Source organism: Tasmannia lanceolata, unplaced genomic scaffold (assembly GCF_043159265.1).
Source record: "Tasmannia lanceolata isolate RefF3 unplaced genomic scaffold, GAP_Taslan_0.1 ptg000003l, whole genome shotgun sequence".
Taxonomy (NCBI): domain Eukaryota; kingdom Viridiplantae; phylum Streptophyta; class Magnoliopsida; order Canellales; family Winteraceae; genus Tasmannia; species Tasmannia lanceolata.
The window spans coordinates 3565387-3593147 of record NW_027518680.1 but is presented as its reverse complement, the minus strand read 5'-3'; the positions used below and the strand labels follow the sequence as shown (position 1 = coordinate 3593147).

The window sequence follows — 27761 nt, the reverse complement described above, 5'->3', positions numbered from 1 at the left end:
GAGGGGGGCACATTGACCCTAATATCAATCACCGCACATGTTATCAAAAGAATCATTAGCTATTAATTCCTGCAATCCCATTTTCATTAGGGAGATTATAAATCCGCACCCCCTGTAGGATTATTCGCACCCATTTATCACAGGCATGATTGTGTGTGTGTGTGTGAGAGAGAGAGAGAGAGAGAGAGAGAGAGAGAGAGAGAGAGAGAGAGAGAGAGTGGTCGGCATTGGCATTGCAATTGTCAAACTGCTGGAGATTGCTATGGAATTGGTAGGCATTATTTTGAAAATTAACACCTGAGATAGATATATTTTTTGTTATTTTAGACGATTGTTCTCTTGCTAAAAACACTCTCCCTCTATTGACAATGAAATAATTTATCATCATTTCTTGCATCTCCACAAGGTAGAAAAAAAAACAGGTGCTAATTCTCCCAATAGCAGGGTTCACCCACAAAGAATAATAACCAAAAGAAAAATAGAATTGTCTATTGACTTCAAGCATATGCATGATTTTGATCAATGGTCTTCAGAGATAATCACAAGATTTTGGATTGAAAAAAAAAATGAAAAGATTGACTGTTTTAAAACTTCACTCTACCTGGCTACATTGGCATGGGATGTGCCCTTTGTCTATTCTGTAAGTAGCATGGCTACTTCCCTCATTTGAGATTACTCTACCTTGCTGAACTGGAATGGGATGTGCCCTTGTCTATTCTGTAAGTAACATGGTTACTTCCCTCACAGGTGCTGGAACCTGCAAAAGTTGAAAACCATAAACACAAGTTAGCTAAGCTAAGAGACACCCTCCCCCACATGGGTCAATCAGCAACAGGGGGGATTTCATTCTTTTGGAGCATATATTGGTAAGCATAAGAATTTCAACTTATAAGTGAAAGAACTTCACATAAAATGCAATAGTTACTAACTGAATTGCAATTCTACAATAGGAAAGGAAAACAGGTAAAGCTTCCCGGATCATATTTGGGCTCCAAAACCAAACCCATTCTGTCGTTCTTAAAACAAGTCCTTACTAGTCAACGAGCAAAACCAACAGCAAGAGACGTTGCCCCGTTGATACTTGATAATCCATTTACATTTAGACATACAAATTGAAACCTTATCCACATGGACCAATATATAAGATCCAAAGAACCAGAGAAAGCACAACTGGATCATCCCCAAAGCCCTGGGAAATCACACACAGCTTTTCCAAGACCAAGCGAAATACTCTCCAAGGTCATGTGCAACAACACCCATGGTTGTAAGCTATACACGAGTGACAACATGTAATTCATCAGTCTCCTAAAAATAACTTCTACCAACCAAAGCACACGAGTTACATGTAATCCATCGGTATCCTTTAAAACAACTTCCACCAACAAAACTATAGTTGTGAATCAATAGGTAGCTTACTGTTGCAACCTTTGGCTTGTGTAATTGTGTAACTCTTGACAACAGTCAATGCCAAGAAGTACCTGCCTTTCTTGGAATTTCCATGTAAAAAAATTATATGGGTTCACAATAAGAATCAACTATACAGATTTTAGAATTTGTTGGTATGTATTGACAAGTATATTACAAATTTGGATGTATATAAGAAACTTCTGTATCTTGTTTTATTAATACGACGGCCATTTCAAATCCATTTTTAACCTTCTCCTCTCCGTTCTCATTTTCTGATATTTTTTCTATTCATTTTTAAGCTATTGAAGTTTTAAACACATTTTTTCTCTTGACATTTTTTTCCCATCACTCGTGTTGCTAACTATGCTCATACATACAATATTCTTGATCAGAAGGAGCTAGAAGCCTACAATTAAAAAAATAGCTAGAACCATCAATTATAGGAGTGTAGGATGTGTTCCCTTCCTTTTTGTCTTAAATATGAGTTCAGTTAGATCACAGCTCTCTACTAAGTGTTTGGAAGTAGCTCCAGGAGTACCTCTCACTGAGAGATGAAAAAGGGCGGCACAGTGCACGAGGCTCCCACCATTGCGGATTCTGGGGCCACTGAGGGATGATAGACCATAATTTAAAAACCAGCACTTGGCTTAGAACTCACAAAAAGGCCGGCCTGAAAGAATCAACTAAGCCAAAATTTGGATAAAGTGAAATGTGTTTTTCATTTACTAGGCCAAGCTTTTCAGACTTGGTTCCTCTCTTTCAAATTTTCATTTATCAACTGGATTTTCAAGTTCTCCGTTTACTAAGCCTTTTTTCTTTTTGAGATGTTTATTTTGATATTTTCTCTCTTATGCCACACTTAGTCAACACATCTGAGATCTGGGTTGACCATGTGAGTTTTTTTAAACGCTTTTCTAGATGTCTTCTAAATTTTTAATATCACTTCAAGATGAAAGTGAAAGGAATGTGCACATTACATCAGCCTCACGTAAAAAATGTAGCACCATGCTTAGAATGTGCAGTTAATTTGAATGAAGAACTGCACAAATTATTCCTGAGAGAAGTGGTGGAAGAAGAAACATAAGAATATGGAATGGAAAAACAGAGAAGTTGTGGACAGCTCACATTTAGAGATGGCTAAGGAAATCTTGAGATCTCGTTACAAAGAAACCATGACAATGCTAAGGAAGTTTGAGCATCAACAGATGGGTCACTAATAGAAGATGGTGAAAATGATGTCAAGAAACCATGTATAACCATTTTGTGGTCTTCCAATCATTTATATGGATATAGATATGCACACTCATTTGTGTGATTGACTTGTGACTTTCATTTGCCTTAATTGTGATGGTGTTTTTTGTCATTATGCATGTAGCATATGTAGTACTAGTAGGACAAATAATGACAATGATAAAGTAGTATTATTTATGGTAGCAAGCCAGCTGTTTCTCAAACTGTAAACTCTACTAACAGCTATCTGCTATTCACATGCTGAGGTGATCAGTCCCTTAGTTATGCATGTAAATAGAATGGCATGCCATCTAGGATAGGATCAAGTTGATCACTAGTATGCCAGAAAAAGGAAGAATACAAGAGGAATGAAGATGGGAAAGAAAGAGAACATGAATAGAAGCACAAATTTCTAACATGGAGAGCACGAACAAAAAAGTATCTGTTTATTGATTTCAAAGAGGATGTGTTGGGGACTTCGGTGTTTTTATTTTTTGTAAAATAAGTCAGTCATTTGTATATGAGATTGGTTAATCTCCAGGCAGAGGTAACATTATTCCAAAGGAAGGAAGAAAAGCGTAGACTAAAGCTATCGCATGCAAACGATCGTGTTGGCCTTAGGAAGCCCCACAAGTTTATTCTAAATAAGCTGATTAGGCTCAAATGGAAAATATCATCAACTCATCCCCAAATCAAGATCACAAGCTAACTAATTTCCTAATGTGACACTGACCCTCTTGCACCTCCAAGATCCAATCCAGTTTGTTGGTTATAAAATTTTGTGTCCCTCTCATTGAACATTTCATGCTAGAAATGAGTACTATCTATGAGGACAAAAGGCTACGAAAAGCATTCAACATTTGGTTTGGTGGGATTGTGATTTCAACGGCAAAATAAAATAGACATTCAGCCTAAAATAAAGTAACAAACCCATTATTGAATTCACTCGCTTCAGCGTAAACACATTTTTGGAATGTAAGCAATACCTATTAGGTTTCATTCCCGTGAAACAAAAACCAAAAAAATTGCAAGTTATGTTTACAAAAGTCCACGTAATGATCTGTTTTCCTATGCAATTTGAGTACTGGGGTTTTGGGGCATTCAATCAAAACCACAGTATTAGGGTTTTGGAGTAATCCATCAAAACCCAAATTGGAGTATTCGGGTTTTGGAAAACTCCATAAAAACCCACAGTTGCTTTGTTGGGATTTCGATAGCATTGGCTGACTGACTAAATATTACATCTAAAACAAACCCGCTGGGAAAATTGCCTTGTTTCCTATGCCAATAAGTTTCCAAGTTGTGGTTTTCTAAAAATCCCACCAAAGCAGGTATGGAAATAGAAGAAGAAAGTTTTTCTAGGTTTTCTAAAAACTAGGTTTCTCTTTGGCGTAGAAGGCTCTTTGTGTGGTGGCTGCAAAGAGGAGACAAGAGAGAGAAGGAGAAAGGGTTTCTCTCAGGTTCCTTGGCTTTTCTCTTGGGTTTATCACGGGTTTCTCTTGTGTACAGTGTTGGTTGAGAGGAAAAGGAAAGGGTTGCCAGATTGTGTTAATCTATTGTAATCCTTGTCGCCCATGGATGTAGGCATCTTGGCGTGTTCATCTTGTGGTTTGTTTTGTTTTTCTTGTTTTTACTTTTCCGTTTATTTGTACACAATCCGATCTGATTTGCCCAGCAGATTTTCTCAACAAAACCCTATATAACAAATTGTTAAAATGTAAGAAATAGTCTTAATGTTTTATGCCTATGAAGCAAAACCCACAAATTGCAAGTTATGTTTCTAAAATTCCAGGTAATTGTCTGTTTACATACACAAATTCGAGTATTTGGCTTTAGTACTCTATCCAAACAGTAGATCTTTAACGACTAATCTAATGAAAGAACATATAACAGAATATCAAATCAAAAAAAGAAAAGAGAAGTAGAGAAAAAAAAAAACTACCTGCAAGAAGCTTTTACGGGCGCGTTGAATAGAACCCTCAGCCTTGCAAGATCGAACGGTCTTGAACTGCCCAATTTGAAGTTTCTTAGTAATCCATCCAACCTCAAAATAGATGGAATCAGAGTTCGGCAAATCGACCCTGATCTCGTCCACATCAAACCAAAGAAAGAATCTCTTAACCTGAATCCCTTTCAGATCTTTAATCGACCCGTATTTGATCGTACCACTAATTCTTCGATCGTAATAAACCAAATACTCGAACTGAATATAACAGGGTTTCTCCAATTCAACAAAGAAATTTCCATCTTCGGATAGAGAGAAATTTGTAACAGAATCCGGTAAGAGTCCGATGGGCAGTCCGAATTGTGGGAGCAATTCGTATACCGTACCGTTGGATACTGAAATCTCAGAAACAACAAAAGTGGAAGAAAAAAAGAAGAAGAAGAAGAAGAAAAAGAGAAGGGGTTTCGAAGAGGGGAGCATTTTATTGAGAAAAATGATTTTGGGTTTTGGGTTTTGGGTTTTGGGGAAGAGAAAGGGAATGTTTTTGCAGGAGGTTTTGAAGGAAAAGATTTGTACTGGAGAGAAAATAGGGACTTTTGGATGGGTTTTTAACCGTTTAAATAAAGAATGAGAGATTTTGTTGGATGAAGACTATCACAAAAAACAGTCGGTTTTGGGGCCGTACGGGGAATGGGTATGGAAAATCAAGACCGTTGATCTTGTAGACTGGACATCTTGATGGATCAAAGGACTAGATCATCTGATCAAGATGTCTCAACGATATTTGGCCGGAATTAAGGTTGTTGATCGGATAAAGGGATCCGATCACGTACATGTGTTAGAAGTGGGGCCCAATAAGTGTAGACCAACAAGCTCTCTTATTGGAGGCTTTTCATCTAGTGGGTCCCATTATTGTAGATGCCCTAGAGTAAAAATCACTCTATTCGATTGACCTACAGTAACGAATCATTTAGAGGTCTTGAGTTTGGATAGCTGGTTAACAATTGAATGGTTAGGATTAACTTCTTAGAGGGGTTTTATTTAAGGCTTGGATCATGCTGATGTCCTGTGGGTGGGCCCCAAATAAACCTTCCATATGCTCCAGTGGGCCCCATAAATCTATGGTTTAAAAACCAAAGAGTAGCATGTTCATCCAGCAGTGGGCTCCATCATGGATGATAATCTATGGTATAAAAAACCAAATAATGGAATGTTCATCCAGTGGGCTCCATCACGGAAGATTAATGCTACACAGATCAAGTTATGGGATCCCCATCACGTGGGGCCCATTATGGTTGCCTATTGTACAAAAATCAAATTCTGAATGTCTATCAAGGGGGCCCAGCATAAATGAACTTTGTACACTTCCTTATGAATGCTTCTTCTGGTGTGGTTTTGACCTTTGGATCTCTCATGTGGTGGGTTCTTATAGAATCAAAGAGAATTGCACCAATCTTGTTTGAATTACAATGAGCCTAACGATTGTTTATGTAGAACACTGAAAGGAAACGTAAAAAGATAAGCATTGACTGTGGAAAGATAAAGCATACTAATCTAACCTAACTACCCCGTTTAGCATAGTTGCTTAATCTAGCAACTTAATCAAATCTCATCTAACATATTTTAACATGCCCCATCAAACATATGTGGATTGAAAAATTGATAATAATAAAATTCCAAAATATGAAAATAAAATTTTCCACTAGAATTCTCCGTAAAAAAAATAAAAATAGAATCCTCCGATTTGAAGCGCACTGTCAAAGTTTGAAAATAAATATTCCCTGAAGCTTTGATGATGGCTGATATTGATTGGTGAAGAAGATGCCGCTTGTTGATGCGTTGCGAAGAGAGCTTATATGCTATATTTATGAGATTAGATGATATTTGATTTTCATGTCAGTTGATGATAGCTGACACCGACTGTTAATTGTATGTTTTCAAACCCCATTGTTTGATGGGAGGGGATTTCGATGCGTAGCCCTTCCATAGTGAGGCTTAACTGAGATCATTGAACAAGTGGGCCCCACCAGTTCTTTTATATGCTCATTTGCATCCATTATATTTGACAGAAGTAGAAGTAGGGTCCAGTGTTTCTAGGGCTGCAACTCGAGCCGGGTTTTACCCGACCCGCATCGACCCGACCCGAAAATAGCCTGGGTTGGGTTCAGGTTTCATGGGTTTCGGGTCGAGCCGGGTTGAGCATTCAAAAGCCCGCATGAATCTCGGGTCGAGCCGGGTTTGAAGGGGCCCGACCCGACCCAACCCGACCCGACCCGAGTTACATAAGTTACAGGATGTACATTTTTTTCTATTGTTAGTTAAAAGTTAAAAGTAAAAACCCACGCATCCACTGTTATTGTATGTGAGTGTAATTTCTGCTTTTATGAATTGAGTTGATTCAAGTGTTTAATTCTGCATTGTTTGATTGTAATTACAACATTGTTTGATTACAACATTGTTTGATTCAAGTGTAATGTGAGTGTAATTACATCATCGTTTGATTCAAGTGTAATGTGAGTGTAATTTCTTCTTCTATGAGTTGAGTTGCCTTGCCAAATAAGAATTTTCCTTAAAAAATTGCGTCAACGTGAAAAAACCCGAACCGACCCGAGATTTATCATGGGTAGGGCCGGGTTTGGGAATCGTGGGTTTTCTGAAAAAAAACCCGACCCGACCCGACCCGAGATATTTCTCGGGTAGGGTTGGGTTCTCCAAAACCCGACCCGCCCGACCCGAGTTGCAGCCCTAAGTGTTTCCATGATCCAAGCCATTCATATGTTACGCCTTGCTATGGATGGCCATGCATCAAATTGAAGGTTAAGAATCGTCCAATCCATGTGGTTTTTGATGATGCATGGCCCATCCATAGCAAGGTCTAACATTTTAATGGTGGTTTTGACAGTACAATAAGTAAGACCAACTTGTATTTCTATCCACCCAAATTTTCTTTGAAAAATTAGAGAAATGATATAATTATTCCCTTTTGGATCTTCCCTTGTTACCCCCTTCGGTGTAAAAAGAGTACTCATAAATACAATAGAGTTGGGGTTTCAATGGATTTACTCCGGATGTATCCCCGTCTTAGTCACTATCCATTCAAATTCCTTATTGGTTGGATCGGATTCGGAGTGTTATTCACATCTTATTTCCCGTGTGTCTCACAGCCCATTTCAAATCCGATCATCCATTGGAGTGTCGTAGTTGGTCTTAAATACATTTAACACAGTCAAAATTCTCAAAAGAGTGCAACCGATGGCAAACACGAGCGTTAGCCGTAGCGGCCACAGCGAGTGGGCTAAGGACTTTGGGTCAATATATGTGGTCAGGAAGAGGGCGACTTCAGACTTCAGACTTCAGAGAGGGATCAATGAAAAAATATAAAAAATAGGAATAGTTATAAAAAATGCATGACTTATTTTTACTAAAACACCCCTGAAATAATACTGAATGTGATAAGAATTAGAGCGTATTTTTGTAAAATAGTATAGTAAATCAGTTTTAGGATTGTCCCACAGGCTACTGTTAGTAGGGGTGCAACTCAGGTCGGGTTTTCCAAAAGCCTATCTTACCCTAGAATTATCTTAGGTAGGTTAGAGTCTAATTTTTTATAGAAAAACTCGAGATTCGTAAACACAACCCTACCCAAGATAGTTTCAAGTCAGGTCGGTTCGGGTTTTCATTTTTAGCGTAGGATGGTGACTAATTTTAAAGATTGTAGAAAAAGAACAAAGCTTCATACCAAAAATCTCTAAATTTATGTCATCAAGTGTATAAATTTAAGGACACTATATTTTCACATAACAGACATGGTCACCTCAATGAAAACAATTGTATTAGTATATTAGAAAATAATTTACTATGTTATTCAAGAGATATTTAAGAAAGTCACGGTACGCCCTTATGAGTCGGGTAGGGTTTCAGGTTTTTTTCTGTAAACCTGGTCCTACCCCAAGATTGAGTCAGGTTTTCCAATTTAAAACCCGATCCTACTCAAGACCCATGATTTCTAAACACGACCCATGTTATTTTCGGGTCGGGTCTATGCGGACCCAAGTTGCAGCCCTAATTGTTAGTTGTCTAAGTCCGTTCCGTAATAGTTCCGGATCCTACAAGAGGGTCCCTAAATGTGTACACGGATCATGGTAGGATGTCTAGATCCTGTCCGTTTAAGTCAGGATTCGGGTGGTCCATAGGACCGTCTGGGTCCATTAACACCCTTAGATAGAGGGTTGGCCCGGGGAAAGGAAAATACACAGGAGAATGGAAGACAAAGAGGAAGAGGAAGAGGAATGGAACAAGGTGACTGTGCCTCTGGTGTTTCAGATAGTGAGCACCAGGGTTCCACAGAGAGATGCCATTTCCCTATTGCTCGTCAGCCCATGGTGTTATCGAACACTCGTGTCCCATCCACCTCTCTGGCAGGTCTTCTCTTCCCCATCTTTTTTTTTTCTCTCTTTTTGGAATGAAATGTGCGATTCATTCAAGGATGCAGAAACCCAAATTGTAATATGATGTTATACTCTTGTCTAGTTATAAACTTATAATAGCATATGATCCTGTTTTCTTTTTGTAATGAAATGGGCAATTCATATGAAGATGCAGATATAATAGCATATGATACTGTTTTCTTCTTGAGAGACCTCTGTTGTAAAAATCATGAGGTCATGGGTTCAACCCAGCTCACCTATAAAAAAAACCCCTTTGCTTTCATCCTCAAATTCTCTCCAAACACCCCTTTTTCTTTATTATTGGCTTTTTTTTAATGAGGTGGGTAATTCATTCAAAGATGAAGATACCCAAATTGTGATATGAAAAATAATATTGTCTAGTTATAATAGCATATGATCCTGTTTTCTTCTTGAGAAACCTTTGTTGACTCTCAGAAACTAATGGTCACACTCATCACTTATTCTCAAAAGCAATTAGTCTCAACCCAATATAATTTCTAATGATACTTTGTGATTGTTTATTTTATAGTCCCTTGATTTGCATGAAATGAGTAATGCTGGCGATCGACTGATTGCTGCTCTTTCACTGGTCAGTTATATATCTCTCTTGCTGAATAAGCTAGCATTAGCTAATTCAAATTGATTGGCATATGAGTGATAGTTCAATGTTGATGATCTTTGGGTTTTATTTTTCAGACCAGATACCGCTATATTAAGGAGATAATTCTTGAGTTTGCGCAAGATATTGAAGATAAACATCTTACTGTGCTTAGAAGCAAGGTAACACTGTAAATTTTATGGGATTCGATTGTTCTTGATTTTCCGAGTTCACTTATTTAGTTAGAACAATTGAAAGACACAATAGAGTAGGCTCAATGCACCATTACAGCACAAAGACCTACTTCTCCTTTGGCATACATGATTTCCTCTCTTTTATACTTTTTTTTCAATGATAATCTTCTAAGCACATTGATTTGGGTCTCTGAATTCTTCTTTTACGTACCTATACCTTGCAAATACGGAAGTTGTTGTTGAACCTATTTATTCAGTTGAAGTTTGTAATGATGTGTAGCAAGTTAGCAACTGGCTGGAATTTACTTGAAAATCATAATGGCATGATAAATTTCAAACCAAAAACTTCACACACACACACACACACACACACACACACACACACACACACACAGAATTTCAATTTTTTGTTCAAAGGTCGCAGAAGTGTAAAAAGAGCTTTTTTTGTAGGTCTTTGGGGCCACACAATATATACTATCGGTGAAATATTACACATTCAACATAAAAGATGAAAATGTTGGTTATATACTCGTTTCTGTTCAATTATAAAGGTCAGGCTACATAGAATGCCGAAGCCCGAGTTCAATGGCGTGTAGTTGTTAAGGATTCCCCTGGTGGGGTTAGGGAGCCTTACTGCATAAAGTGGTGCGAATAGACTATATAATACGTATGTATATATGTATATAACCCATTCTTGAACAATATATAATACCGAACTGGTCCTACCCCCATGTACCATGGTTTGAAGGAGGTCTTTACTGCCTATTGTGTACTCGTACCCTTTACCAGGTTTTCCAATGTACTTAGTAATTATGCCCTCACCTTGCAAAATACTCCTTGTTCACCCATTTAAGGTGAACTGCAAAAAATCATTGCTTACTCAAAACCCATGCCCAATCTCAACCATGTAGATTTCTCCTCTGATTTCCTTCAAAAATCATCCCCTTCTCTCATCCATCAAGGTATGACGGTTTCTCTTTTATGGAGTTCGCCACCTCTCATGTTGCCCTTTCCTTATCCGTTTCCTTTTAGCATCCATTTCTTACTTTGTCTTTTGATCATTTGATGTTTATACCATCTATCAGGGGCGGAGGCACATATAGCATGAGGGGGGCTGTGGCCCCCCCAATGACTAGCAAAATCCCTTTTATGGGTCATGGCATCATTGGCATGCACATGCATGCTTGGATAGTTTAATGGCCTTGGACCCCCAATGACCAATGCAAACCAGTGGAAATTAGTCCGCCCCCCCTCCCCAAGTGTAAATTCCTGGCTCCGCCCCTGCCATCTATAAAATTCTATCTATTCCTTACACTTGTTTTATCCTTGTATTGGTTGTCAGAAGTTATCATCTTACTTGCCATGTTCTCTAGTCTTATCGTAGTTGTTAGTATTCCTCTATAAGTGTGAATTGAGTTTCGTCATTTGATCATCTCTTACTAATGAGAAAGCAGGCCCAATGCAGTCATCCATTGTATTTCTAGCTGCTGTACTTTTGCTGGGCATCTTAGTATTAGATTCTCTCTTTTATCAGTCACTTTCTTCTGCCTATCTTACATGCATGTATTCTTTTTCAGTGTCGTGATTTTTTCAACAGGTCATTATTATTCAAGTATTTTTTGTATTCTGTCCCACTCAACAAAATAAAATAAAATATTAGTCCCTGTTTGTTTTAGATTTTGACAACCGATTGTGAGTCCAAATCACGTATAATTTTGGGTCCAATAACCGGTTTTGGACTCACAATCGGTTGTCAAAATCTAAAATGAACAGGGCCTTAGTATTATGTTTTAGTGTTTCTGATTTTAAGTCCCTTTATAAACAAGTAGATCATGACAAACAAGACTGGAGCAAGAATAAACGAAAATCTAGTACATTTAAGATGAGGGAATTGATATCGGCATTTTGTTGTTTCAATAGTGGCACTCCGATCTTTACTTTACACTTTTCTAATTTTCTTTAAAGGGTGTTACAATTCCTAAGATGCTCTCGATAGCCAATTAGAGAAGCGGTTAATAAAGTGTGGAGTGCCATTATCTAAACAGGGAGTATGTATATCATTTCCCTTAAGAAAAATATAACAACATTTGGCTTGGTTCACGAAGCCAATAGTGTATAACAAGAATTGCTCTAGAATATGGTTTACCATTATAACATTGGAAAGATTTTCCTTTTATTCTCTAAATATTCTGTCATGTAGTGATTGTTGTGAATTGTCAGTGTATGGGGTCACTTCAAGACTTGCAGTCTCTAAATCTGAATGGCTGCCAGAAGATCTCTGATAATGGAATTGAGGCTGTGACTAGTGCTTGCCCAAAACTCAAGGCCTTCTCTATCTATTGGAATGTAAGGTAATACCAATCTTACCTGTTGTATATGGTTACTTATGATGCTTTCAATGTAGTCTTTAAGATAAATTTATCTTATTTACTTGTAACTTATGTTGTGTTAAAAAATCAATAGTCTCTAAGAGACAATTATCGTCATTGCTACTAATATGTTAGGATATGAACTGAGCTCAGGGTAACAGATTTAGGTATAAAGCATCTTGTGAAGAACTGCAAAGGGATAATTGATTTGAACCTGAGCGGATGTAAGGTATAAACATCATTTGCTGTTTTTTGTTTTTTGTCTTGGGAATTTTGGTGGTATCCTTGTAAGTTCTAACTATCGCAGTTGGCCACCAACTGAGTGTTATTAATGCATAAACATATTTTATTATTCAGTTGTTTTTATGCAGACTAGCATACTCCACATATTTAATTAGTTGATGAAGATACCTTGGTGTCTGAGTATTCTCGTTTATATCAGCTTGCAGTTCCAAATCTAAATTTTAAGTTAATTAGAAATTTATGGCTGAAAACAAAACATTTTGAAGTTATGTAGGTAATAGAGTATGATTTTTCTTTTTTTGAAATGAAGGTATTAGAGTATGATAGATCATATCTTTTCTATCTTCTTCTTTTCAATTCTCCATGATTATTAGTTACTTCTCACATCAGTGCAGAACTGCAGATGAAAGATGTTAATTTTATTATTGAATGATGGAATTTGATGCATTTTTGCTTGCTTTAAATTGTTGATTTCCTCGTTGAGGGGTTCTTGTAACTCTCAAGGTAGCAACTTTTGTAAGGCTTCTTAGTTTTTCCACGTCTTCCCTTTCTATACTCGTTCTCTCGTTCATCAATAAAGCATGCCACTTGTTGAAGAAGGATAAATTGTGAAGTCTAATTTTATTAGATTTTCTATTTTCTTCTAAAGCACAAAAAATGATATTCTGAGTTTGGGCGGTTGAAATGCTTGATTCCAAACCTAATAAAATGATCCTCTTCGAAAATTGAGCTCAAGTCACATCACCCTTGAGTCAATAAGTCAGCTGGGCAAACATAAAATATAGCATAAGAGAAATGATACAATGAGGGGCATCCTGTGATAATATGATGATGCATTCCTGTCTTGCAAATAGGTGGACCCCACCTTCCATTGATCAGACAATCCACCTGGTAAATCCCACCTTGGATTGCCTGTGCAAAAATTGCTTTGATTGGATGATCCTAACCATCTGGTAAATGTATTTTTGGGCCATTGCATGGGAATTTTCTTTTCATCATACATTTGCAGGATCTTTTGATGGTTGGGATTGTCTAATCAGAGGCTGATGGTGTGGATCAAGTGATCAACTAAAGGTGCAACCACCTATTTTCAATGACGGTGTGCCTTGTTGGATACTTCTCTTTGCTTTGGCTTGATGATATGGTTGAATCTTCTCTTATGAAGATGGCGTGGTGATCTTTGCCCGTGCAGGACCAAAATTGCTTAACCAATGCAATGGTGGGGGAGATCCTTTCCATAAGGGAGGGAATTAAACTCCTTGCAAAAAATTACTTGTGGTTCTTTGGATCAAGTTAGCCAATGTAATCAAATGGGTAAGGGGAGATTCTTCTCCCTAGCACCATTACCCAAAGCTTCAAAAGATGGACCTTTCATTTATAGCAGTTGACTTATTTTCACAGGCATGTAAAGAGATATATAATTTCTCAGACAAATGGAAAACCGCAGAACCATTGTGATTCATTGTTAACTTGGCTCTCCATGCAAACACATGTTTGTCATGTCTTGAGTTCTTCATAATAGAACGAAACCTTTCACTTTTTAAGTTTTTTTACCTAGTAGATAAGTTGAGATGCTTGTTGCTTGACCATGAGTCGTGATATTAGAGCTTCCTAAAATCCCATTCATTACCCAATAATTTCTGACGAAAATTGTATCTAAAAAGCAATAGCGATTATTGTTTTTTTATTACTTATGATACAGTGGACCACCACTTGTCCAGTATGTTTATCATGTTCATTCCTTCCACTATGGATGAGTAATCCACCATCTTTATTCCTTCAAGTATTCATAAGAACACTGTTGGAGTGAACATCTGTTACGCTACTGATATGATGTGATAACTGTCAAGATTGTTGTACGTTGAGAAGTGAAGGAGATGAAAATAGAGGAGAGGCAAGCTGTAATATCGCGAGGTTCGATCCCAGCTTACCTACCAAGAAAAGGTGTCTATTTAGAAACAGAGTATATTTAAAACTTAAAAAAACTGATTTTAAGTTTCAAATAGAACTTATTTGATGTTTTTTTTCGTGAACTTAATGTTATCTCTAAATAAGTAAGACATCAAGCTTGTAAAACTCTAAATCCCTGAAACTTGTAATTCTAGTTAGCCGTGAAGTCCTCTTTGACTAATTCTAACCTACACGAACCCATCCTCCTAACTTACTATAACCATCTCCTTTTTTACGTGCTTCTCATTCACTTTCAATGAAGCTTATTACATGCATAATTTTCACTTGACGCTTCCCACATGTCTCCTCTTTACTTTCCCATTGCTTCCTCAGTGATATTATGCTTCCCATATTTTCTCTTTTTTAGATCCCATCTTTTTGCTTATGCTTCCCACGTTGCTTCTCATTTCGACAGCTATGGTATATACACAACATATACTATGCCAAAGTCCCAAACTGCATGACTTTATACACTACAAAGGTGTGTATATAAGCTACTTTCCACAATCAAAACAGCTTTAGGCGCATAAAATATGTAACTTGATGCATGCAATACATTATAAAAGCTGATGAGGTACTGTGTAGGGGTTTATTGACAACATTGTAACATGCTAAGAACCTTTCTGTCTACTCATATGTAGAATGCAAAACTACTTAACTACCAAATATTTTCTTGTAATGGTTCCCATATTTATCTCCTGACTGGTAAATCTTAAGATATGTTTATCTTGAGGCATGTTTTCTGATTAATTTATTTTGGTGTATTTACTTGCAGAATATTTTAGATCAAAGTTTGCACTTGATTGCTGACAATTACCAAGAATTGGAAATACTGAATTTAACAAGGTATGCAAATTCAATGCCTAAATGATCTAAGCTTTGAAAGTAATCAAATATATCCATCAATTGTAATTAGTTCCACTTCTTAAATAACTGCTGATGTATTCTTTTATTGAAGAAGAGGAGGATAAAGCACTGTGATAGTCATACCTGTTTTCCTTGATTTTCCATACACTAAGCTTATTGTATTGTGGGAAATGATATATTCGTCCCTTTTTCCTACTTGAGGCAGCCCCTTCCAGTGGAAAAGAGTAGTCATAACTAGACGGGGCTGTCCCAAGTAAAAAAAGGGACTGATATATTACTTCCCTTTATTATTTATAATTGTACCTTTAATTCCCTACTAATGTTTAAACATGTCTTCCAAGGTCAATAGAAAGAAAAACTTCTCTCCATATTATTTTCTTCAATCTTCGATATATATATATATATATATATATATATATACAGGGGCGATGCCACATGAGAGGAAAGGGGGGCAATTGCCCCCCTTAATTTTTTGGAAAAAAAAAATATACCTTCATGTTTTAATATTTTTTTATCTTTACCCCTTTTTTTAAAAAATATGCCCCCCTTTCCAATCATCCTAAGATAGAAAATAAGTTTAAAATTTTAATTTTACTATTTTTATCTCCCTTTTTCTGCAAAATTTACTATAATTTTTGCCCCCTTGTGCAAAATTTCAGATAGAAATTTTTTCTATCAATATTTTAAGATGCATAAAAAAATTACTATAATTTTTGCCCCCCTTGTGCAAAATTTCTGGCATCGCCCCTGTATATATATATATATATATATATAGAGGAAACTGTCACCAAACTTATGGTGAGCTAGCTTGCCCAATCACATGGGGGCCCACTTTGTTAGGATGATCCAAACCATTCATTTGCAAGGCCTTATCATAGATAGGGGGTGTACCAAAAATCAGCTCCATAGGATCATCCTAACCCCTCCATTTGTGGAGGACAAAAATGGGGCAAATTTGTGTTTGTCCATTTTTGTCCTCCACAAATGGAGGGGTTAGGATGATCCTATGGAGCTGATTTTTGGTACACCCCCCATCTATGTAAGGGACTTTCAAATGAATGGTTTGGATCATCCTAACAAAGTGGGCCGCCATGTGATTGGGCAAGCTAGCTCACTATAAGTTTGGTGAGCTTAAGCTCACCAACAGTTTCCTCATATATATATATATATATATATATATATATATATATATATATATAGAGAGAGAGAGAGAGAGAGAGAGAGAGAGAGAGAGAGAGAGAGAAAACGGTTCCTACACATATGTGTAGATAAGTTATCTACACACTAGCTTAAAATACAGTGGGGGCCACACTATTTGGGTGATCCAAACCATTCATTTTTAAGGCCCTCACATAGATAGGGTGTCCACAAAAAATCAGATCCATAGGATCATCCTAACCATTCGAACTGCGGAGACAAAAAATGGACTAATTTGTGAAGGTTTAAAGACATCCATTTTACCTCCACAAATCGTAGGGTTGGGATGATCCTATGGATCTGATTTTTTGTAGACACCCTATCTATGTGAAGGCCTTTAAAATGGATGGCTTGGATCACCCAAACAATGTGGGCCCCTACTGTATTTTAAGCTAGTGTGTAGAGAACTCTCTACACATATGTGTAGGAACCGTTTTCTCATATATATATATAGCGAGGTTTTTGAGCTATAGCTCAGCCTGAGCAATCCACTATAAACACACCATCTCCATGTTGTTTGACTCGTCCAACCCATTCATTCCATAGAACCTCACATAGATAGGGTGTTCCTAACAAACCATCTCCATACAATCATCCTAACCACTCGATCTGTAGAAGCCCACTTTCTAGCCGTCCATTCTAAAACTCCACAAATCAACAGATACCATGATCCTATGGAGATGATTTCTTAGGGACACCCTACCTATGTTAGGTCCTATAGAATGAATAGGTTGGACCAAAAAAAAAAAAAAAAGGTTGGATGAGTTGAAGTCAAACAACATGGGAGATGGCGTATATAGAGGTCTGCTCAAGCTGCGCGATACCTTGGAAACCTTTTCCTCTGTGTGTGTGTGTGTGTATTTTGAATAGTTTCAATCTTTAATATTTATTAGGGAAATGATAAATGCGCCCCTTTTCATCACTAGGGACACCAAACTTCAGTGTACGTGGCAATCAAATCCGTTGAATCCTTCTGACGCGAAGTACATCAGCAGCCCCTCTGCAGTCATTGAGACACTGCTGTTGGGTGTCCCTAGTGATGAAAAGGGGCGCATTTATCATTTCCCTATTTATTATGGTATCACTGTGGAAGAATTGTGATTGATGATTCATTTTCCAATAGATCCCCTGCCAGATTGATGATTCATTTTCCAATAGATCTATTGGCAGGGGATGTATTATATACTTCATTCTAAACTGGGACAAGTAAATTGGCAACCATTGTTGCACTTGCACTCATGTATTTGTAATTTGGGATTTGCTAGGGACCATATTTGTAACAGATCCCCTGCCATTTTACTTGTCTCAGTTTAGAATGAAGTATATAATAGATCCCCGGCCAACCATTGTAATTGATGATTCATTTTCCAATAGATCCCCTGCCAGAATTATGATTGATGATTCATTTTCCAATATATCCCCTGCCAGATAGCATATAAACTACTGCAAAATAAGGATACAAAGTTATTTTCATGCCAAAATTTTTCCATACTTGGTAGTGTACAGAGCTGGGTAGATTCTTTCACCTTCTTCATGAAAATTTTCTAAAGGATTCATTAGCCGACCCCAACTAGTTTGAGAAAAAGGTTTAGTTGAGTTGAGTTGAGTTGAGTTGAGTTGAGTTGGTAGTGTATAGAGAGAGAACTAGTGAATGTTGTTGGAAAAAGAAAGGCTGAGTAGAAATGACGCACCAAGGGCCAGCTCCAGAGATGTGGCGGCAGTTCTCACAATGTGATTGAATGGTGGTTCCTAGACCCCAAGTGGCAGCGACAATTTTCATAACACAAAATAATTATACACATTTGGAGTAGAATACGTTTCGTATTGATGATCTATTGGCAGGGCCGCAGGGGATCTAATATATGCTTCATTCCAAACTGGGACAAGTAAAATGGCAACCATTGTTGCACTCATGTATTTATAATATGAGATTTGCTAGGGACCATCGCAGAAGGCATTTCACAAGCCGCCTTTGCATGAGTGTAGTATAATCTTTTCATTGTTCTTATAGGTGCATCAAGCTAACAGATGGTGGATTGCAACAGATACTGCTCAAATGTTCTTCCCTCCGAAGTTTAAACCTTTATGCCCTTTCGAGGTACACAATAACAAAACTATTGTTCTGGTTCAGTTCATATTTAGGTGCATGCACATCTATGATTTTCTTTAGGGTCTTTTATTTGCAATCTTGAACAAGTATTCATCATGAAACAAAGGCGGGTTTTGCTTGCAGCTTTACGGACAATGCTTACAAAAAAATTGCATTACTACCTCAGCTGAGATTCTTAGATCTCTGTGGTTCACAGGTAACATTGCGCTGCAGAAAACATCCATGATCCACACTCAAAAGTCACAATTTCTTTACTAGCTGAAACCCTGAAACTAATAATTGAAACTTTTGATGCCAGAATCTATCTGATGAAGGTCTTTGCTGTATAGCCAAATGCAAGAATCTTGCCTCCCTGAATTTGACATGGTAAGTTAAAGCTCACATCTCCCATGACCAATTTTTTGTCGCGAAAAGATGCAAGCCATGAAATTTTTGAAGCATATGTGATCTCAACAGGTGTGTACGTGTCACTGACTTGGGAGTATTAGCCATTGCAGAGTCTTGCACCTCTCTTGAGTTTCTCAGGTAAACTTTAAGGTGATTTTCAGTCTTTTCTATATGTGGTTTACAGATCAGTAATATGTTATAAGTGAAATGCAGTTTGTTTGGAATTGTTGGGGTGACCGACAAGTGCATAGAGACGCTCTCAAAGTTCTGCTCAAACACGCTTACAACGCTTGATGTGAATGGGTGTATTGGCATTAAGGTCTGGATATGCTGCTACATGTGGATCTTCTTTTCTCTTATGCCTTTTCACAGCCAATACTTAGCAATCTGTCTCATTGTCTGTCAATTTTTTTCCCTTTCCAGAGACGGAGCCGCGATGAACTGCTTCAACTGTTCCCACATTTGAGATGCTTCAAAGTTCATAGCTAATGGTTTGTTTTTGTATACTTGCACGGTTGCACCTATTAGTATCTATTATGGTGGCTTCTATCATACTCCCATGTTTAAGTTGCTTGATATGAGTAGCAAGCCATCTACAAAGTACAAACATGGTTAAGTTGTACGAAAATTTAAAATTCCATGCAAACAACTTGCACTGTAAATTCTGTATTATGGGCAGGGTAGCCAATCCGTGGGGTTTATTCAAGATGAAATTATCCAATCAGGGTAGTAAATCCCAGAAACATCTTATTCAAGGATTTCTATCCCTGTAGAAAACAGCCCCATTCCATGGGAATAGCAATATAGAGTTTATTTTATCCTTAGATAGGATTGCTATCCTCCATTTACGAGGTTATATTGTACAAGCAGGGCAGCCAATCCCAAGGGTTCTCTTAAGATAAAAATTATCCAATCAGGGTTGCCAATCCAAGGAATAACTTATCCAAGATTTCTATCCTTACCATTTATAGCTGGGCTTGGTTTAGGCCCACAGCATGCATAGGTTACTATTTCTTTGCCTAAAAAAGGTCAACACACAATGAAGTGGTGAATTCACAAGAAATTGAAAATTGTGTATTCCCACAGAAAACTGTGAACTCCGTAAATTTATGTGAATTCTACAAACGTACATGAATTCTAAAAATTTGCAGAAGGTTGTGAATTCATGTAAAATTTGAAGAATTTACATAAAATTTATGTAAAATGTTTACGAGCTTTTTCAAGGGCGATGATATTTTCACCCCCTGATAAGGTGATTTGACGTAAAAAGCGTGCGGCACGCTGTCTACTTTAATGAGGTATTGAGAGAGAGAGAGATCTATGAAAAATTGAGATTGAAGTGAATGGGTGTGGAGTCTTCCTAACCACTAAAAATCACAAGGCATACAGAAAACAATATACAAACCCAAACACTTATATCCTTCAGAAGCCACCCTTTATCACTTCTCCCACCATTACTGTTCCCCACATTCGTTCCACCACTGCTGCTCGGACTACTGTTCACAACCGTCGAGTTCCCATTCCCTGAAAAAACCACCAAACAAAATTTAGTAAAAGATATGCCCCTCCCCCTTTTAACCTTTTCCACTCCTTTTTGTCTGTCTTTTCCCACATGAAATATCAATACTCCACAAAAACCCACCTCAAAAAAAATAAAAATGTTACCAGTAGAAGTGTGCGTGCCATTAGATTGCTGGAACACCGTAGCCTCTGCCGACTGTGGAACCAAGTGTAGAAGATCTACCATGAACACAAGTGGGTCTCATCAGAAGCATTGTTAAGTAAGTAAATAATATAAATAGGCCAGGTTATATTTAGGGAATTGGGGTCGATTTATCACTCCCCTATATTTATTCGTGCGTAAAAAATGTAGGAAATTTTAGAAATATTCTCTCCTTCAAAGCTTTTTCAGAAAATTTCTTCGAATTTCGGCCTTTTCCGATATTTCGAGAAATTGTAATTTAGAAAAAGAAAAAATATGTTACAAAATTTCGGCCGAAATTTTGGTTTTTGGAATGTCCGAAACTGGTACCGAAATCGAAATTTTAAACCATGATTATGTGTACTTACCTATGCATTGAGTCATATTTGCGTTTGTAGAGGAATTGCAAGCGGTGGGGAGATAGACAGCTAGGGAGCCGTTAATCTTAAACCCGAGTTGTGGATCATCTCTATCCTTGATGAGGATGCAAATACATTTCTTGTTCTTCTCTAGGACTTGCCCCAGACCCGTGCAACAATCTGGTGTGGGCACCTTTATACCTCCCTGTACATAAGAAAGACAAGGGGTGATAGGGGCTAGGGAATTGGCACACTCGGCACTATCACTAGCAAAGTCCGATCTCGCAATTCCGATCAACAAAAACACTACGATCATCGATAATCCGAAGGTTGGTATGCCTCTAGCTGTTGCCATGGTTGTGAAGAAAGAGGATGAAGAGGTTGTTGGGTATGAAGCTGTGTAGTGTTCACCCCTTATAAACTATGGTTTTCTCTTTGCAGAAGGGAAAGAAATGAGAAAGAAAGGGATGGGTAAGAGGGCCTGCAAAATATAGATAGTTTAAAAATGGTAGAGGCACCGGTGTGAACATTGACCAGAGGTGCTTGACTTGGACTTTGAGGTAATTTGTTATGGGATAATGATGGATTATTATTTCAATCGATATATGTTGCTTTCTTCTTGTCTTTTTGGCAAGTTTTCAAATCTCATTGACTGTATATAATAGTTAGGGAAATGATATCAGCACAACCATGTTTTGATATTTGCACTAAACCATCTTGTCTTTTATTATTTAAAGAGCTCTCAAACATCATTATAGGTTCCAAAAAGCGTTCACAAGTCTGTTAAAAAAGATACAACAAGATAGGTTTGTGCAATTATTAAAACATGGTTGTGCTGGTATCATTTCTTAATAGTGACATTTGAGAATAATGAACCATGGAATGATGGCCGCCAAGTAAGGGTGTCAATTTTGGCTCGGGCTCGGAAGCTCGAATCCTTAACAAGCCGAGCCCGATTTAGGCCAGGCTCGGCTCGGCTCGGCTCGGCTCGTTAAGGCTCGTTAAGAATTTAATATATTTAAATATATATATATATATATATTATATATTAATATATACATTAAAAGGGCTGTCCAGGGAGTGAAGGGGGGGGGGGGGGGCAAAATATGTCACTTCATTTTTGGAACCCCATTTGTTACTAGGACCACCCCCATAGTGTAAAAAAAGTAGTCAAATTACACTAGTAGGGCTGTCCAGGGAAGATGAGGGGTGTGAACTTAATATAACCCGAGCTCGGTAAGGCTTGCGAGCCTGACGGAGCCGAGCCGAGCTTTTGAGCTTAACGACCCGAGCCGAGCCTGGCCAAGCTCGGCTCGGCTCGGCTCGTTTACACCCTACCGCCAAGGATAAGTATTTTACATGGGTTGTTTATTTTTCTAGAATAGAACTTTGGCCTATAAATCCCTAATCTTTAAAATATTTCCAAATTAGCCATTGAAAATGATAACATTAAAAGAACTAGGCTCTGTGTTTTCTCACATTTAAAATTATTGCAATATCATAGGATATAAAATAAAAATTTTAGGCAAAAAATCATGCTTCTAGAGTTATTCGAAGGGAAAATATTTTTTAAAACTCCATAAATACTAAGAAGAACTTTTTACGATAAATTTAGCATAAAAATTATGTGAGGAACGATAGATGCAAGGGCCCTCTTTATGTAAGGGCCGGAGAAAGGCCCTTGAATAGATCCAGGTCATTTTTAAAGTCAGTTGAGAAACTGAATTCGGTTGGACTTAATGACGTGAATCTATTCAAGGGCCCTTCTTTAGCCCTTGCATAAAGAGGGCCCTTGCATCCAAGGTTTAAAATTTCAGTTTCAGTACCGGTCTCGGAACTTGAAAATTTGAAATTTCGACCGAAATTTGAGTGAAATATTAAATTATATTTTTGGGTCAAATTTCAGAAAAACTGAAATTTCGACCGAAATAAATGGCCGTTTTGGTTTTTACCCATTTCGGTGTCGGTCTCCACCGAAATCCGAAATTTCGGACAAAATTTAAAACCATGCTTGCATCTATCATTCCTCAAATTATTTTATTTTTTTCTCATGTTAAAATTGATTGTAATTATAGAGAATAAAAATACAACAAGGTACGATCATTACTCTCTCTCTCTCTCTCTCTAAATGATTTAGATTTTGAAGAAGGTGGACCCCATAAAAAGTATGTATTTTTTAAAAGAATACATGAACTTACCTAGTTCAAAGATCCAAACCACTCATTTGTTGGGCCCAACGTGAAGAGGCATCGCCCATAAAATCATCTCCATAGGATGATCCAAACCCTCCGATCAACCTTTACGAATCAGAGAATTAGAATTCATCATAAAGAGATGATTTTATTTAGGAAAGGCCTATTTACAATGTGGTCCATCAAATGAAGGGTCTGGATAATGGAATAATGTGGTCCGCTATGAATTTTTTTTTAATAAATATGAGTGCACGTATTTTATAAAAATAGAGTGGACCCGTCTGGTTCAAAGATCTAAAAGGGTACGTCGCACTTTTCAGCCACCATAATTTTTGGGGCGTCCCTCGACAATTTCAAATAACTCAACTTGTCCCATGAGAGAGAGAGAGAGAGAGAGAGAGAGAGAGAAAGAAGACTATGGTACTAACTCTACTTGTCATGAGAGAGAGAGAGAGATTCACGTTGCATGAAATGAGGTAACACGTTGCGTAACTACATAGTAATATAATGTTGAACTATGAAAAATCTAAGCTGAAATGAATTGGGGTGGAGTCTTCCTAAATCCTAACCACCAAAAATACAAGGCATACAAAACACGAGAGAGATTCACGTTACTGCCTTACTGGAATGAGGCATAGTAATATTATGTTGAACTATGAAAAATCTAAACTGAAATGAATTGGGGTGGAGTATTCCTAAGTCCTAACCACCAAAAATCACAAGGCATACAAAACCCCATATATAAAACCCAACAATCATATCCTTTAGAAGCAACCCATTAACACTTCTCCCACCATTACTGTTCCCCCCATTCGTTCCACCACTGTTGCTCGGACTATTGCCCACAACCGTCGAGTTTCCATTCCCTGAAAACACCACCCAACAATTTTTACCAAACGTTAAAACATAGAAGAAAAAGATATGCTATCCCCTTTTTCTGATTTTCAACTCCTTTTTGTTTGTCTTTTCCCAAACAAAATATCAAAATTACACAAAAACCCACCTAAAAAGAAAAGAAAAGAAAAAACTTGTTGATTACCAGTAGTAGTGTGCGTGCCATTAGTAGTGGCAGCAAATTGTTCGAACACCTTAGCCTCTGGCGAATGTGGAACCAAGTGTAAAAGATCTATACAAAATGAACCAGAGCACGTACACTTGCCATGTTAGTAAATAATATATCCATATATTGGGGAAAAAACGAAATAAATGTAATTTCTGCCCCTAAGGGATTTGTTATGGAGTAGGGACCATCCGAGTAGGCATTTCGCGGATGGGCTGTTGCATGTGAGAGCAGCAACCTCAGTTGAATTACATGAATAAGACAAAATCTGAGCCTGTGTGGCTGCTCTCACACGCAACAGCCCATCCGTGAAATGCCTTTTGCAATGGTCCCTAGCAAATCTCTAATAAAAATATTAATGAAAAAAAGTTTCCTTTTACCATCCATGATTTAGAAGGAAATGATACGATTATGGTTAGTTTCTAGGGATATAATCATAAATAGAAGGTTCCTCTAAATAAAAAAATATATAGGGTTGGTTCAAGTAGGAAATTTTAGAATTTTTTTTCTCTGGGGACTTTTTAGACAATCCTTGCAAGGGAAATGATAAATTGCCACCATAATTTGAGGAAGAGCCAGAGATCCAGGAAGTTGAATCAGAGGATGAGTGACGTCTTGGAACTTGGGGTTAAAGTGGTTCGTGAAATCCTTTGTGTTTTCACTTTTGCTTGGATACTGTTTGTAAGGTTAGATCCTGTCTTTGCACTCTTTGTATGTATCCTTATTCTTGTGATTAGGGGTACAACTCGGGTCAGGTTGAGGCCAACCCGAGATAGCATTCCCTTAGCACTAAGCCGACCCAACCTGAGCCTCGGGTTGAGGATGGTCAACCATAACCCATCCTGCCTCCAAATCGGGTCGGGTTGGGTTCGGGTTGAGTCGAGTTGGAGTCGAGTTCATCTAGGGCAAAAAACATAATCCTAAGAAAATCATGAAAAAATTAGAGGACGGAGGTTGGGTTTGGGTCGGGTCAGGTTGCCAAGGCCTCAATCCTAACCAAACCCGAAATTAAATCGGGTTGGGTTTTCCAAACCCAACCCTAGAAAATGCCAACCCAACCCGAGCCAAAATCGGGTTGAACCCGTCGGGTTCGGGTTGAGCCCGACCCAAGTTGCTCCCCTACTTGTGATAGGGTTAATGCCGTGTGCTCGCTGGTTGTAATACTTTTCACATTTTAATAAACCGGAGGGGTCCCCGCCAAACCCCAGCTTACTTATCAAATAAAAAAAGGAAATGATAAATTCGTCTCTTTTCTTTATATGGGACAGCCAACTCCAGTTTATTATGTGGCAATTAGGCCCATTAAACGCCTCCCGCGTGAAGTACATCAGCCCCCTTTGAGATACAGGGGAGGAGAGGATATATCACTTCCCAGTTCCCATAAAGGTTGTTACAATTCCCAAAATGCTATCAACAACCGATTTAAAAAGGGACATGATATCAGTACAACCATGTTTTGATAATTGCACTGACCCATCTTGTCTTCTATTATAAGGGCGTCAAAGGGTTACTACAATTCACAAAACGCTCTTACAAACCAATTAATAAGGAAGACAAGCTGCGTTTGTGCAATTATTTAACAATGGTTATGCTGATATCATTTCCCTTACTAAAGTGCAAAGAGTAATGTCCTGAGAATTGTTGAAGTATAAATGATTAAATAACACCATCTCTAACAACTTAAGCTTACGGAGTAAATTGTTGTTTCACATGGTATCAGAGCTAGTGCGTCCCAAAATTTTTGCCTCTCTTAAAAAACCTATGAATAACTATTGTGTGTACTTACCGATGCATTGAGTCATGTTCACATTTGTAGAGGAATTGCAAACGGTTGGGAGATTGACGGCCAGGGTGCCATTGATCATTACGCTGAGCTGTGGAGCATCTCTATCTTTGATGAGGATACAAAGGCATTTCTGGCTCTTCTCCAGGGCTTGCGCCAGAGCCGCGCAACATCCCGGTGCGGGCACCCTTGTGTTTCCCTGTATATAAGAAAGACAAGGGGAGATAGGGATTATCGAATCGGCACACTCGGCCCTATCACTAGCAAAGTCCGATCTCGCAATTCCGATCAACAAAAACACTACGATCATCGATAATCTGAAGGTTGGTATGCCTCTAGCTGTTGCCATGGTTGTGAAGAAAGAGGATGAAGAGCTTGTTGGGTATGAAGTTGTGTAGTGTTCACCCCCTTATAAACTATGGTTTTCTCTTTCTAGAAGGGAAAGAAATGAGAAAGAAAGGGAATGGGTAAGAGGGCCTGCAAAATATAGATAGGTTAAAAATGGTAGAGGCACCGGTGTGAACAATGACTAAAGGTGCTTGACTTGGACTTGAGGTAATTTACTAATTTGTTATGGGATAATGATGGATTATTATTTCAATAGATATATGTTGCTTTCTTCTTGTCTTTTTGGCAAGAATTTGGAAAGTTTTCAAATCTCATTGACTGTATAATAGTTAGGGAAATGATATCAGCACAAGCATGTTTTGATATTTGCACTAAACCATCTTGTCTTTTATTATTTAAAGAGCTCTCAAACATCATTATAGGTTCCAAAAAGCGTTCACAAGTCTGTTAAAAAAGATAGAACAAGATAGGTTTGTGCAATTATTAAAACATGGTTGTGCTGGTATAATTTCTTAATAGTGACATTTGAGAATAATGAACCATGGAATGATGGCCGCCAAGGATAAGTATTTTACATGGGTTGTTTATTTTTCTAGAATAGAACTTTGGCCAATAAATCCCTAATCTTTAAAATATTTCCAAATTAGCCATTGAAAATGATAACATTAAAAGAACTAGGCTGTGTGTTTTCTCACATTTAAAATTATTGCAATATCATAGGATATAAAATAAAAATTTTAGGCAAAAAATCATGCTTCTAGAGCTATTCTAAGGGAAAATATTTTTTAAAACACCATAAATACTAAGCCGAACTTTTTACAATGAATTTAGCATAAAAATTATGAGAGGAACGATAGATGCAAGGGCCCTCTTTATGTAAGGTCCGGAGAAAGGCCCTTGAATAGATCTAGGTCATTTTAAAAGTCGGTTGAGAAACTGAATTCGGTTGGACTTAATGACGTGGATCTATTCAAGGGCCCTTCTTTAGCCCTTGCATAAAGAGGGCCCTTGCATCCAAGGTTTAAAATTTCAGTTTCAGTACCGGTCTCGGACCTTGAAATTTTGAAATTTCGACCGAAATTTGAGTGAAATATTAAATTATATATATAAAAAAAAGATTTTTTTGGGTCAAATTTCAGAAAAACAGAAATTTCGATTGAAATTCCAAAATTTCGACCGAAATAAATGACTGTTTCGGTTTTTACCCATTTCGGTGTCGGTCTCCACCGAAATCCGAAATTTCGGACGAAATTTAAAACCATGCTTGCATCTATCATTCCTCAAATTATGTTTATTTTTTTCTCATATTAAAATTGATTGTAATTACTAATTAGGGCAAATCATTAAAAAAATGCAAAGTTTATGCGAAATT

At 37.7% G+C, this 27761-nt stretch overlaps 2 protein-coding genes and 2 long non-coding RNA genes across 5 annotated transcripts in view; 1 reads left to right on the top strand and 3 right to left on the bottom strand.

Moving 5' to 3' along the window:
* The window catches only part of LOC143848058 (F-box protein At3g58530-like), a 90862-nt gene extending 71093 nt beyond the window's left edge, over positions 1-19769 (top strand). The window contains exons 2-13 of one of the 2 annotated variants that reach the window (XM_077356859.1): positions 8855-9004; positions 9732-9810; positions 12043-12173; positions 12345-12420; positions 14800-14865; positions 15160-15230; positions 18460-18546; positions 18682-18754; positions 18857-18924; positions 19015-19083; positions 19159-19264; positions 19369-19769. In XM_077356859.1, the coding sequence (XP_077212974.1) occupies positions 8934-9004; positions 9732-9810; positions 12043-12173; positions 12345-12420; positions 14800-14865; positions 15160-15230; positions 18460-18546; positions 18682-18754; positions 18857-18924; positions 19015-19083; positions 19159-19264; positions 19369-19434 (963 nt within the window). In that variant the 5' untranslated portion in view covers positions 8855-8933 and the 3' untranslated portion in view covers positions 19435-19769. Of the gene's footprint in view, positions 1-8842; positions 9005-9559; positions 9620-9726; positions 9811-12042; positions 12174-12344; positions 12421-14799; positions 14866-15159; positions 15231-18459; positions 18547-18681; positions 18755-18856; positions 18925-19014; positions 19084-19158; positions 19265-19368 lie in introns of those variants that run through there. The other variant, XM_077356854.1, reaches the window with a different exon arrangement.
* LOC143860198 (uncharacterized) lies at positions 465-5186 on the bottom strand. Its single transcript, XR_013239630.1, has 2 exons — positions 4580-5186; positions 465-757 (listed from the first exon to the last, which is right to left on the bottom strand). It is a non-coding gene; the product is annotated as an uncharacterized LOC143860198 (long non-coding RNA).
* A 491-nt stretch (positions 19770-20260) lies between the features above and the next one.
* On the bottom strand, positions 20261-21538 carry LOC143848072 (non-specific lipid transfer protein GPI-anchored 6-like). The gene is made up of 3 exons (XM_077356870.1): positions 21016-21538; positions 20611-20685; positions 20261-20469 (listed from the first exon to the last, which is right to left on the bottom strand). The coding sequence occupies exons 1-3, from the start codon at positions 21359-21361 to the stop codon at positions 20306-20308; spliced, it is 585 nt and encodes a 194-aa protein (XP_077212985.1). The 5' UTR covers positions 21362-21538; the 3' UTR covers positions 20261-20305.
* Positions 21539-23680: 2142 nt separating this feature from the next.
* Positions 23681-26115, bottom strand: LOC143860189 (uncharacterized). Its single transcript, XR_013239628.1, has 3 exons — positions 26045-26115; positions 24238-24324; positions 23681-24064 (listed from the first exon to the last, which is right to left on the bottom strand). It is a non-coding gene; the product is annotated as an uncharacterized LOC143860189 (long non-coding RNA).
* Between the last annotated feature and the right edge of the window lie 1646 nt (positions 26116-27761).